At 38.2% G+C, this 14,632-nt stretch overlaps 2 protein-coding genes across 5 annotated transcripts in view; both read left to right on the top strand.

The window, feature by feature from the left end:
• cntrl (centriolin) overlaps positions 1-14,632 on the top strand; it is a 548,241-nt gene that overhangs the window by 233,291 nt on the left and 300,318 nt on the right. The window lies entirely within an intron of this gene.
• Positions 1-14,632, top strand: part of tecta (tectorin alpha) — a 60,145-nt gene that overhangs the window by 13,158 nt on the left and 32,355 nt on the right. For all 4 annotated transcript variants that reach the window (XR_012406452.1, XR_012406451.1, XM_073951559.1 and 1 more), the window contains exons 12-15: positions 392-1,041; positions 4,496-4,600; positions 6,499-7,039; positions 11,091-11,290. Coding sequence is in view for 2 of the 4 variants with exons in the window: in XM_073951559.1 (XP_073807660.1) it covers positions 392-1,041; positions 4,496-4,600; positions 6,499-7,039; positions 11,091-11,290 (1,496 nt within the window). In the remaining 2 variants the exon portion in view is untranslated. The remainder of the gene's footprint in view (positions 1-391; positions 1,042-4,495; positions 4,601-6,498; positions 7,040-11,090; positions 11,291-14,632) is intronic.

Below are 14,632 nucleotides of genomic sequence, written 5' to 3'. Positions count from 1 at the left end.
AGATTGTGTGAGGCGCACTCTAGTGTCCAGTATGAATGAAAAAGAAATAACATTTTAATGGATGCTCGAAGTCTCGAACTCAAAGCTCTGCTTCTGTATGGTATACGATCCTGAAAAGCTTGACCAGCTGCTTCAGTGTGATTAAATATGGTTGAGCTCTGCATGACGGCAGGCATCCAGAAGCAGAGTTAATGATTTTATTTTGGTAAAATAAAATCAAATGCTTTTCTCAGTGGATACATATCATCAATAATATAATTCAAACAATAAATACTAGAAAATATTCTGATATCATTTTAAGTCTGTATCGACCATCCCTACTCTCTTTACCCGTTAAGATACCTTCCATGCATGTCACATAACTATTTTTGTTGTTTTTTTCTTTCTTTAGCTCTACCCTGCCCAGAAAACAGTCACTTCGATGAGTGTACATCTGCATGCCCTCTCACCTGTTCTAATCTGGATGAACCAGAAGAGCCGTGCCCTCTACCCTGCTCTGAGGGCTGTCAGTGTGAGGAGGGTTTTGCCCTTCGCGACGGCATCTGCGTAGCACGCAGTGACTGTGGCTGCTTTTACCTGGGTCGCCAACTGGCCACCAATGAGACATTCTGGACTGACTGGGAATGCCAGGAGCGCTGTTTCTGTAACGGCACCGACAACAGCGTCTACTGCACCTTCTCACCCTGTCACCCAGAGGAGTACTGCCAAGAGAACGAAGGCCTCTTTTTCTGTCAGCCCAGGACTGAGGCCATGTGTGCTGTTGCTGGATATGCACACTTTTTGCCATTTGGAGGTGTGCCGTTTGACCTTCAGAGCAGCTGTACTCTTCGTCTTGCCACTACTGACTGCGGAGAAGGAGATGAGGATAGCTTTGGAGGACTAGACAGTGCTGAGACAGTTCTGGGAGGACTGCCCAACTTCCAGTTATCAGTACGGAATGAAGAAAGAGACACTGGCCAGGCGATATGGGTGCGAGGATTTGTTCTGGAGGTCTACGGATATGAAATTGAGGTGTCACGAAGCTTTAAACATACAGTCACGGTAAGAATGTGTCAATGATGACTAATGTAAATTGTAGGTGTTTGTTCTAATGGCCCATTTCCACTGAGTGGTACAGTACGGTACGGTATGGATCACCTTTATCAGGCTTGTGTTTCCACTGCCAAAAGGGTACCAATGGTACCAATTGGTAGGCGTGGTGTACGACAGAAAGTTTCAGTCGATGCCATTCTCGCTTGAGGAAATGTCAAAGTAAAGCTCTATGGGTCGTACACATATAAGAAGCACCTCTCACAAAACAGAGGCTTTCTACACATAAATATTTGTATATAAATGTCCATTACTAACCTTTCTATGAACATAATTTGATTATAACTGCAGATCATCAGACTGTAACATCTGCAATTATATAAAAAATAAAATAAATAAATGCAACATTTACGAACACATACAGACCCTTACAGTCTCCAATATTTTACCAACTACAGACAAACTACACACAGCATACATTTAGTCCTTATTTGGGTAAAAAACAACACAAAATACAGCCCAGTCAGAGCAAACCTCTCATCTGTATGTTTAATCTTCACCAGCACATGTAAACTCTTGCTAGAAAGTTATTCTGTCATTCTGAGTTCATAATAGTCCAAAAGATGATCATAATAGTTGAACATGGCAATTTGTTTGCTGAAAGAATCATTTGCGCCTTTGTTTTTCCAGTTTCTTCTTTGTTTTTTTGCGCTTCACTCTCCCGTTTGTCCATTTCTGAAAGGATCGGATGTCAGAAGCGATTCAATGATCAAGCGCATGTTATTAATATGAGCTCAAGAAGTTTGTTGTTTCAATGTAGACGTACTATTAAGCCTGATTTATACTTCTGCGTCAAACACCGGCGTATGCTACGGCGCTGACGCATAGCCCTTCGCCGTGGCCATCGCCGTCACTGACGTGCACCTCTCAAAAAATGTAACTACACGTCGCAACGACGCGTAGCATAAGCTCTGTGATTGGTCGGCTTGGTAGCGCTGACGAGTCTGGGCGGGACCGAGAGGCGCGCGAATGGCGCGACGCCGCGCGAGCGATTGTTTACAAGTGTGGAGTCCCGTGAAGGAGCTCCGGATGGAAAGTTTTGTTTTGTGTTTACCTCATAGTTAAAGTTGTTGCACGTCCGCCGGTTCCTGCCTCAAAATGAGCGAGTTTGAGCCACTTGTACATCCCGGAAGTGTTCAGGAAATGCAATAAAGTAGCGAAGAAACTCGACACAGAGGAACATTTACACATCACTGCCAACTAGCGTTTCGGAAGTGTTAATGCAGACCGGCAGAGACAGCGCGCAGAAGTATAAATGCACAGCCACGCGCGTTGCCTGCGCCGTGGGTTACGCCGGTCACCTGACGCAGAAGTATAAATCAGGCTTTATAAGGGGCTTGTAAAACAACGTCAGGACACAGCAGATTTTGTTCTTCTTAGCTTTGTGGCTGTTCATCAAGACGACAACAAAGTTTTGTTTGAGCTTGGGTCAACCATGGCTTGTTATTATATGTATATAGTATTACGGTGTAAAGGCTGTGTTTTTAAAAATGCCTGTTGCTTTGTTTTCATTCTCCTGCTTGTGTGCGCTAGTGACTTATCTCTGTAAACCAATAGTGTTCAGCTGCGCATCTAGCTCCATCTTTTGGTACCCTTTTGTCGTGCTAGGTACCCTTTGCAAAGGGTACCCAAAAAGTGGTAAGGTACGGTTCGCTTTTTGGTACCCTTTGACAGTGGAAACGGCCATAAAAGCATACCGAACCATACCACTCTGTGGAAACGGGCCATAATAGTGCCAAATCCAAGAGTCAAAAATAGTTTTTTAGGTACAGTATTGCTTTACATGAAGGGGGTGTTAAGATTCATACGACTTTTATAATCTTGACATGGCACATGTCTTAAATATGAATGAGATATTATGCATGCTTATGACAAGTGTCATTGCCATTTTAAATGCTAAAATAACATTGTTTGAGATGTCTTTGTCATGACAACTTGATATAATTTGTCATAAATGTATCATGAACATGATTTTCATGAGGCAATTATAATTGTTTTATGAATTTTATAACAGTGTCATTAACATATATATATATATATATATATATATATATATATATATATATATAATTACAGTGTTGTAATAAATGTTTTACAGAGTATTAACACTTAAATGACATTTTATAACAAATTTAGTTTGTTCCTATGAAATAAAAACTGTGAAAAATATTCACGATATTATAATGTTCTCATGACTCTCATGTTTATGATAGATTTATGACAAATTATGTTTTGATAATGTCAGGTTGTCATGACAATGACAAAGACAGGTTGTGATTGTATTTGGTTGTCAACCCAGCAGGCACAGGATGTCAACATGATGTCAGATTGACGTTGCACCCCCAAAGTTGGGGACTTTGCTTTTTGAGTGGAATGAAAAATATGTTGACGTCAGAACATGAAGTCAGAGTGAAATGTTGGATGAACGTTACATTTTGGTTACTTTTCAATGCAACCTAAAAGCAACCAAATATCAATGTCTAATGATGTTACAGCTTAATGTTGTGTGGACGTTACCACTATGACTTCTATTCCCCAACATCACGACCTAACTCTAACCTAATGTTAACGACTTTTAACGTTGTGTGCCTGCTGGGAAGTTGTCATAACGACATCTCAAACAATGTCATCTTTGCATTTTAAATAGCATAACAGTGCTTATGACACTTAAGGACGGTTGTCATAAGCATGAACAAAATCTCATTCACGTATGATTATAAAGGTTTCATGAACCCCACCTTCATGTTAAGTGTTACCGTTTTTGACAACAACATCATGATTGTATTTGCTTTGCCATGTGTGCAGATATGATCCAAAGCTTAATTTGGATCAGTACAAAATTCTACACCTGCACTGGAACAGACAGCTACTGTACTCATAAACATTTGGGCCATTAGCTTGAGCGTCAAACATTTTATAAATCACAAGAATTCACGTGTAATTCTAGAACACCACCTTTCGAAGGTCAAACTCCTCATTTTTATGACACAAAGTTATTTTAATCATCCAGACAGAAGAGCCAAACAAAGGAGTAAATTTTTCATGTGAGAGGTATAATATTTCAGCCATCATCTGTTAGCATACTGGAGCAGATACAGAGGGAAACTCATAACTGAGTGACGTCTGGAATGAGTTCACAACGCCATTGGAAGATCTAAGGAACTTTAGATCAAATAAAGATTGAGGAGGGAAGAAAACGAAGTTAGAGAACTAAAGAGCGAGTGATTCATCCAGAAATTGGCTTTTGAACTCATGTTAACAGATCCGAACAAAAGATATAAAGAATTCAATTAAAGGAATTTGAAGCATAGCAAGGACGTGGGGGAGAAAGGGATGACTCATGCATGAAAGAGACTATTAATGAGACAAGTGTGAAGATTTGACAGAATCTCTTTATCTCTTTTAGGTGAATAAGGAGCGCCTGTATCTGCCTTTAAAACTGGGTCCAGGAAAAGTTAACATCTACACCCTTGGTCTGCAGTTACTTGTGGAGACCGACTTTGGTCTGAAGGTGGAGTGCAAATCACTTTTTGCTTGCCCCACATAGAAATCTGACTGATATATGGCAAATTACATGTATGATTTTATAATAAATCTGTGAGGCAGCACAAACATGCCTTTAATTGTTTAAATTAAACTGAACAGAATGTTATTAAAGTGATGTTTACACCATTTCTGCATTGTGAAATCGTGGCGACAGCTGGAGGCTTGTAGTACACAGCATGTTGTTGCAATGTTTACAGTGCTGATCCTTTACTTCCGGGTTTCTTCCCTGCTGAAAAATCCAGCTTAAACCAGCCTAGGCTGGTTGGCTGGTTTTAGCTGGTCGACCAGGCTGGTTTTAGAGGGGTTTTGGCCATTTCTAGGCTGGTTTCCAGCCATTTCCAGCCTGGTCTTAGATGGTCTGGCAGGGAGATGACCAGCTAAAACCAGCTTGACCAGCCAAGCCAGGCTGGGAACCCAGCCAAAACCAGCTATGTCCAGCTTAAACCAGGCTGGTCAAGCTGGTTTTAGCTGGATTTAGCTGGTCATTTTCCAGCTAAGACCAGGCTGGAAATGGCTGGAAACCCCTCTAAAACCAGCCTGGTTGACCAGCTAAAACCAGCCAACCAGCCTAGGCTGGTTTAGGCTGGATTTTTCAGCAGGGTTCCCACCGCAGCCTCGCTTTCAAAATGGCGGCCGTGTGAAATAAGCGTATGAAACGTTGCATTTTGCTTGGAAATGAAAATCGGGTTGACATCAGAACTCAAAGTCAGGCCATCACTGTAAAAAATGCAGGGTTTCACACAATTCATTCATGTTGTCCCAACACAAATCGATAAAGTTAACTTAACACTTTTAACAAATGTATGTGGATTTAACATAAAACAATTAAGTTGTCCTGATGAAATCTCAATTGTGTTGTTTCAGCTCATTTTAAATAAGTAGTTTGAACAAAAATATTTTTTTGCATTGAATGTCGGATACTATAGACCAGGGGTGCTCAATCCTGTTCCTGGAGATAAACCTTCCTGCAGATTTCAGTTGCTACCCATATCAAACACACCTGCCTGTAATTATCAAGTGGTGTTCAGGTCCTAATTAATTGGTTCAGGTGTGTTTGATATGGGTAGCAACTGAAATCTGCAGGAAGGTAGATCTCCAGGAACAGGATTGAGCACCCCTGCTATAGACATTACATTTTGATTACTTTCCGACGCAACACAACCACTATGAACAACAAGATGTTGGATTTTGGTTACCATAACTGATGAATAAATGTCAATATTTGACGTCAATATGACATTGGTTTAAGATGTCGACGATGGATTTTGGTCACTTTACAACACAACAAATCAACAAATTATCAAATTCATTATGAGGACATCATGACGTCATTATGGGACATCAAAATCATCCCTGCAGACACACAACTTCATAAGACGTTAATATTATGTTGGATTTAGGTCACCAGCGTCTAAGGCAATGGTCTCAAACTCAATTCCTGGAGGGCCGCAGCTCTGCACAGTTGGTACCACCCCTAATCAAATACAGCTGATCCAAACAATCAAGGTGTTCATGATTACTATAGACTATTAAGCAGGTGTGAGTTGGAAATGGTTGACGCTAAACTATGCAGAGCTGTGGCCCTCCAGGAATTGAGTTTGAGACCATTGCCTCAGATGCTGGTGACCTAAATCCAACATAAAATTAACGTCTTATGAAGTTGTGTGTCTGCAAGCTACAGCAATTAATAGCAACAAGGAATCAAAAACCGTCTGAAGCCTAACTAGCTGTAACGTTATATGCATATACTTCCATGTATCAGATTTCTATATACTGTAGGACATAAAACACTTAAACAGAACAAAGAAAATACCATTAAACCCTACTGTTTACAATATCCTCCATTGGTTCATTTCTTTACAGGTGGCGTTTGACTGGAATACTCTACTGCTCCTCACTCTGCCTCGTAGTCTGTTTAACGCCACCTGTGGGCTTTGCCAAGGATTGCCTATTTCTGGTCCCGCTCTAAGCGTCACTGAATGGGGCATGGCGTGGGCTGACCGGGACACTTTCTGCCAAGTGGGTTGCGGAGACTCTTGCCCCCGCTGTGGACTAGTTGAACGAGGCCTGGCCGCAGAGGTCCCCGCGCAAGTAACCGATGCTGTTGGTAACATCGACATGGATAACGGTAACCCCGGAAACCGTTTCCACTTCGCTGAAGGGTTGTATGTGTATGTCGAACCTGAGGCGGTGAGATTATGTGGACTTATTATAGACCGCGGTGGCGTGTTTGCTCGCTGTCACAGCAAAGTAGCACCAGCATACTTCTACCAGAGCTGTCTGCAGGACACATGCGTGGATCAAGGCGCAAGAGAGACCATATGCAACTGGCTACAGATCTATGCCAGCACCTGTCAGACACAAGGAGTGCCTCTCATTGGCTGGAGAAGTTCGACACCCTGTGGTGAGAATGATTTTCATTTTGCCATGGTCATATTTTGTCACAGGCAGGGCCGGAGTGGGACTCTTTTTCAGCCCTGGAGTTTCAAGCCTCAGACCGGCCTACCTCAGTTCACCACTGACTATATTAAAATAAGGTTATTTCCAATTCAGTTTCTAATTACACTATCACGTCTTTTTTTGAGAAAACAGCACTTTTAGAACTTCAAATGTTCAACAACCCTTACAGTATTATGTCTTAAGAATAAAAATGAAAAAAAAAAAAAAATTGTTACTCAGCCGCGTCATAATCTAACGTACTAACCACTGTACCACAACAGCTATATGTTGAATGGTGACTTATGTAGCTATATCATCATTAACCTGCATCCTGCTCACGAGGCTACGAGAAAATAGATAGAAAAGAGCAGAGCTGCGGTAAAATAATGAATAAGAAGGCTGTGGTCAAGTAAATAAATAAATTATTTTTAAAAAGTGTGACTGCTGAGAGCAACCGATTCTGGAACTAGGGACACCTTCCCTCGCGGCCAAAAAACGGACCGGCCCACCGGGAATTTTCCCGGTCCTCCCGATTAGCCAATCCGGGCCTGGTCACAGGAATGTACAATTGTCACAATAAATAGTTGAGGTAAGGAATTTGTTCTATATTAAATTGTGCTGCGTCTTGAAGGGATAAACCATCCAAAAATGAAAAATGATGTACTTTTTACTCACCTGCAGGGGGTTTCAAACCTACACAAGTTTCTTTATTCTGTTAAACACTTGAGAAGATATTTAAGAGACTAAAAATCTGCACCCATCATTAACATTAAAAGCAATTACTTTGGAAGTCAATGGTTACAAGTTTCCAGCATTCAACAAAATATCTTCTTTAATGTTTAACAGAAGAAAGAGAGTCAGGTTTGGAACAAATGAGAGACGAGTAAATGATTCCAGAATTTAAATAAGAATTTCTGGGTGAACTATCCTTTAAAGGAGATATGTTGTTAATTTAAGCGGTGTGGTGGAAAAAAAACAATGGACTTACAATAAAGGAGAGACAGGATCCATATCTATAGACAAGAATATAATACAGACACTGTATGGAGATCTGTATCTTTTGAATTAGATCATTATGTACGTCCACTCATCCAGCCACAATGTACTTTATTAACCACTTAGCTATGTGTTTTTGTGCAAGCATGATGCATATTCACTTAATAAAATGTATAGATGTATGGCATTGCTATGACAATTATTTATTTCATTAAAATGCAAATACTGTTTACATTTTATAATTGAAACAAAAGTATTTTAAAAAGCCCAATTATATGCAATGTTGTTTGAATATATTTTCATGTATCAGATTTCTATGTAAAACACTTTTTGATAACACTTTAGAATAATGGGCCATTAGTTCATGTATTTACTAACATTAACTAATTATGAATAATCTTGTAAAGCATTTATTAATCATTGTTCAACATTTACTAATGCATTATTATACCATCGAGGGCTTCAAGGACAACACAAACACTTAATACACAAATATACTTCATTAAACGTGTACACATAGACTCACCTACAGTGCTTCTGGAAAGCATAAAAGCATAGCACTTGACTTTGTCCTCATTTTTTTGTTACAGCCTTATTTCAAAGTGGATTAAATTAATGTATTTTCTCAAAATTTTACAAGCAATACCCCATAATGACAATGTGAAAAAATATCTTATAATTGTTGCACATTTATTAAAATTAAAAACCCTGAAAAATCACATGTATATACAGTGTAAGTATTCACAGCCTTTGGCGTGAAGCTGTAAATTGAGCTCAGCTAAATTCTGTTACCACTGATCATTCTTGAGATGTTTCAGCAGCTTAATTGGAGTTCAGCTGTGGTAAATTCAGTTGATTGGACATGATTTGAAAAGGCATACACCTGTTTATATAAGCTCCCAGTGTTTACAGTGCATGTCGAAGCACAAACCAAGCATGAAGACAAAGGAACTGTCTGTAGACCTCAGAAACAGGATTGTCTAAAGGCACAAGACTGGGGAAGGTTACAGAAAAATTTCTGCTGCTCTGCAAAGTTCCAATGAGCACAGCGGCCTCCATCATGCGTAAGTGGAAGATGTTTGGAATCACCAGGACTCTTCTGCTGGCCGGCCACTCCCCGTCTGGAATTTGCCAAAAGGTATCGGAAGCACTCTCAGACCATAAGAAACAAAATTCTCTGGTCTGATGAGACTCAAATTGAAATCTTTAGAGTGAATGCCAGACGTTATGTTTAGAGAAAACCAGGCACCGCTCATCACCAGGCTAATACCATCAATACAGTGAAGCATGGGGGTGGCAGCATCATGCTGTGAGGATGTTTTTCAGCAGCAGGAACTGGAAGACCAGTCAGGATAAAGGAAAAGATGAATGTAGCGATGTACAGAGACATCCTGAATGAAAACCTGCTTCAGAGTGCTCTTAACCTCAGACTGGGGCGACAGTTCATCTTCCAGCAAGACAATGACCCAAAGCACACCGCCAAAATATTAATGGAGTGTCTTCACAACAACTCTGTGAATGTCCTTGAGTGGCCCAGCCAGAGCCCAGACCTAAATCCTATTGAACATCTCTGGAGAGATCTGAAAATGTCTGTACACTGTCCCTTCCCATCCAACCTGATAGAGCTTGAGAGGTATTGCAAAGCAGAATGAGTAAAAATTCCCCAAGACAGACCTTCCAAGTTTGTGGCATCATATTAAAAAAGACTTGAGGCTGTAATTGCTGTCGAAGGTGCAACAACAAAGTATTAAGCAAAGGCTGTGAACACTGATGTACATGTGAGTTTTCAGGGTTTTTTTTATTATTATTTTTAATTTTTTTAATTTATTTAATTTTTAATAAATTTGCAACAATTAAAAAAAATTTTTTTTTTTCACTTTTTCATTATGGGGTATTGTGTGCAGAATTTTGAGGAAATAAATGAATTTAATCCATTTTGGAATAAGGCTGTAACAAACAAATGTGGAAAAAGTGAAGCGCTATGAATACTTTACGGATACACTGTATATGTTATAAAATTGCAGGTTAATGATGTCTGTATATAATAACTTATATTTGATTGTAACTTTAACTTAATTTGATTATATTGCAATATTCTGCACCTTTGTAAAGCTGCTTTGAAACAAGAATTACTGTTAAAAGCACAATATAAATAAACTTGAATTGAATTACTAAAATCCCAAAGTCGACGCAGTGGAGTATGTAGCACGTTCGCCTCACAGCAAGAAGGTCGCTGGTTCGATCCTCGGCTCAGTTGGCGTTTCTGTATGGAGTTTGCATGTTCTCCCTGCGTTCGCGTGGGTTTCCTCCGGGTACTCCGGTTTCCCCCACAGTCCAAAGACATGTGGTACAGGTGAATTGGGTAAGCTAAATTGTCCGTAGTGTATAAGTGTGTGTGTGTGTAGATGTTTCCCAGAGATGGGTTGCGGCTGGAAGGGCATCCGCTGCGTTAAAACTTACTGGATAAGTTGGCGGTTCATTCCGCTGTGGCTCCCCAGATTAATAAAGGGACTAAGCCGACAAGAAAATGAATGAATGAATGAATGAAAATCCAAAAGTCGTGCTTGTTAACTTTAATGCACTGCGAGTTAACATGAAGTAACGCTATTTAACTTAAAGATGGATAAATACAGTAATAAATGTACAGATTGTTTGTTCATGCTAGTAAATGCAATAACTAATGGACGATAATTTTAAAGTGTGACCCATTTTTTTTGTAGTCAATAATAATGATAAAATATAGTTTGCACTTCCTGGGTTAACATGAACTCTCTTTTAAAAAGCCTTTAATGGCAGGCATTACGCTGACCAACCGCAAACCATGGCTTATTTTACAAAATCTTCTGTTTTGCCAACATGGAAACCACAGGACACTTTATCACAGTCAGAGACTGGTGAATGCCACACATTCATATGAGCCCTTTACAGTGAAACACAATACATCTTCCCTGTCTACTTTTGGAGAAACTCACCCGTCCAGTGAACTCTTCTTGTTTTGCCCCCTCTGTGTGTGTGCCCAGTGTGGTCGTGCCCCGTGAACAGCCACTATTCCAGTTGTATGATGGCGTGCCAGCCGCAATGTGCCCCTGCGCGTGGACAGAGAGACTGTAATCAGTACTGCGTTGAGGGGTGCCAGTGTGACCAGGGCTATGTGCTGAATGGCAAGAGCTGTATCCTCAATCAAAACTGCGGATGCTACACAGATGGGAAATACTATGAGGTAAGAAACGATGCCACGGAAACACATCACAATATTATGATAACTACACACTATGAATCATTTATTAAGCATTAGACAATAGTTCTACTGTAATAATGTAATAGTTCATTATTCATTAAGCATTAACTCTACAACAGACGTTGAAATAAATCATTTTTCATTACCTCTAAGCTTTGCATTATTTACAAACATAATTCATATAATTCAGAATTAATAATAAACTACTCAAAGTCACATTTACAGTTGAAACCAGACGTTTACACTGTATAAAAAGGCACATAACCATTTAAAAAAAGTCGGATGTTAATGTGACTAAACTTTTTCTCTTTTAGGTAAATTGAGACTATCAAATTTGTTTGTGTTATGCTTGATAACAGAATAATGAGAGATATTTTTAAGGAATTGTTATAACTTTTATTGAAAGTCAAGTTTACAAACATTAAGATTATTATGCCTCTGAAAAAAGCTCAGATGATGGTGTCAAAGTTTTAGAAGTTTCTGATTGACAACATTTGAGTTAATTGGAGGCACAACTGTAGAATAGTATTTAAGGAAAACCTCAAACACACTGCTTCCTTGTGTGACAACATGGGAAAATCAACAAGCCAGAATCAACAAAAAAAAGCCAGATTACAATTTGCTAAATTACACTGGGAAAAAGACTAATTTTTGGAGACATGTCCTGTGGTCTGATGGAACTAAGATTAAACTGTTTGGCCATAATGACCAGTGTTACATTTGGAGGACAAAGGGGAAAGCTTATAAGTCCAGGAACACCATACCAACTGTGAAGTATGGGGGGCAGCATCATGTTGTGGGGCTGTTTTGCTGCAGGAGGGACTGGTCCACTTCACAGCATAGATGGCATCATGAAGAAAGAACATTATGTAGAAATCCTGAAGCAACATTACAAGACATCAGCAGGGAAATTAAAACTTGGCCACAAATGAGTCTTCCAAACAGACCATGACCCGAAGCATACTGCCAAATTAGTTATAATATGCTTTAAGGACAACAGATCGAATGTTTTGGAGTGGCCATCACAAAGCCCTGACCTCAATCCTACATAAAAATTTGTGGGCAGAGTTGAAAAAGCTTGTGTGAGCAAGACAGCCTTCAAATCTGACTCAAAAATTCCTTCAAACTATTGTGAGAAGCTTAACCTGTTTTAGATCACATAAAAAAGATGGACCCCTCAGTCATTTTAGAAGAGTAGAACCTTTCCTTGTTTTTTTTTTTCTATTTTCTTTTTTTTCCCCTTATTTATGAGAGTAACATATGCTTTACTTATTATTACTATTTATTTGTATTTTTTCTTAATATTATTAAAAAAAAATTCTAGAACCTAAATGTATATATGTGTGACAGGATTTGTTTGTTTGTTGTGTAAAAAACAAGAAAAAGTGAAAAGCTATTTGTAATGTATGTTTCATATCTAATATGTTCAATAAAAATAGTTTTGGAGAAAAAAAAAACTATTGTGAGAAGCTTGTGGAAGGATACCCAAAACATTTGACCAAGGTTATACAGTTCAGAAGCAAAGCTAAAGAAATACCAAGGAAATGTGCGTAAACTTTTGACTATCTAGAAATGTATAAAAAATTCTCAAAAAAAAAAAAAAAATCTCTCATTTTTCTGGTATTTAGCAAATGTAAATCATTTAAGTAATCCTAACGGACATAAATTAGTAAACGTTTAGTATGATTTACCATCAGACATTTTTTTTAAATGGTTATGCTCACTTCTTTTTAGTGTATGTAAACTTCTGGTTTCAACTGTATATGTCTTATTATTCAAGCTTATATATTAATAGTAACTTTATACACTGAAAAAATGATGTCTGCAAAACTGTTGCAAACAAATTAAGCAAACAAATTAAATTTAATAAAATTGTTTTAACTTGTTTGTTTAAATTCAGCCCAAATAAATTGTTTACAGCCACTTAATGTAAAACAATTGAATAAATCCAAGCAATCATCTCTGAATAATATTTTTCAGTGAATGCTAGTAAATGCGTTATTAACTCAACTTCGTCCAGTTTAGTGACCTAATCTAAAGCGAGTACTATTTATGCTTTGTAAATCCCTTATTAATGTCTCTACATCTATTAATGTAGAGTAAATCAGTTATGACAAAATGAATTACCTATTCGCTAATGAAAATAAATGATTTATAGTGTGTGGTTGTTATAAAGTGTTACCAATGTCACATATTTAGATGAATCATGAAGCTGTAATATGACTTTCCAGAACAAATTGAGCTGTTTTGCTCATCAGATATAAAGGATGAGGGTAAAAATAAAGCAGTATTAGTTTTTCTCAGTCACTTGCATTAACTTCCCTCAGTTACTTCAAAACAGTAAATGCATTTCACAAAACAACTCTTACACATAGCAAAGCACCATAGACTGTCTGCAAAAGCCACACTGTAAAAATGCCGGGTTCCACACAATTTCTTCATGTTGTCCTAAAACAAATTGATTAAGTTAACTTAATTGTCTTTACAAATTTAACTAGATTTAACATAAAACAATTAAATTATCACCAAAAAGTATTCAGCTCATTTCAAATAGGTAAATAATTTTAAATAAGCAAAAACATTTTTGAGTGCAGTCTCTTGCTCCAAATCCTTAGTTTATCTCTCGAAAATAAATATCTGTCAACGTCACAGATGCAAACACGTCAGTACAAACAGAATGACAAATCCTAGTGTCATTGTGTATAAATAAGACAGTCAAATTGTTAGTCAAGTTGTCAATATAACAGTGTACTCTTGAGAGATGTTCTGAAGTAAAATATGGCCACAGTTTTGATGACGATTATTGGTAATTGTAGGTTACACCTTAGTGTATGTGTGGGTTTTATTCCAAGAGACTGGAAAATATTCACATTTATGCTTTTACTGTTTGTACTATGATTTGTTGACAGACCATGTCGTTGTGATACAGAAAAAAGACAGTACTGCTTAACACAAGTGGGAAAAAAATGTTTTAGAAAAGGTTACAGATTTAGAAAATAGTCTGATGGAAGTGCGTTGAAATATGCTTTACATATTATGACAACTTGTTCAACCATTTTGCATTTAAAGATTTATGCTGTGAACTAATGCCTAAATGTTGTGGGGGGTGGAACTATTCAAAAGAGACAATTATAATACATTTTAATCAACATGAAATAAGCAGTTGATAATGTTGGAAACAGCAAAGTACACTGCCTGAAAAAAGTCTTGTCATCGATCCCAGTAGTAAGAGCAACATATAATAACTTGACTTCTAGTTGATCATTTGGAAAAGTGGCAGAAGGTAGATTTTTCTGAAGAATCATCTGTTGAACTGCATTTCAA

The sequence above is a fragment of the Danio rerio genome, chromosome 5, assembly GCF_049306965.1.
Source record: "Danio rerio strain Tuebingen ecotype United States chromosome 5, GRCz12tu, whole genome shotgun sequence".
NCBI lineage: Eukaryota > Metazoa > Chordata > Actinopteri > Cypriniformes > Danionidae > Danio > Danio rerio.
The sequence above is the reverse complement of the archived record's forward strand: the minus strand, read 5'-3'. Positions and strand labels throughout refer to the sequence as shown.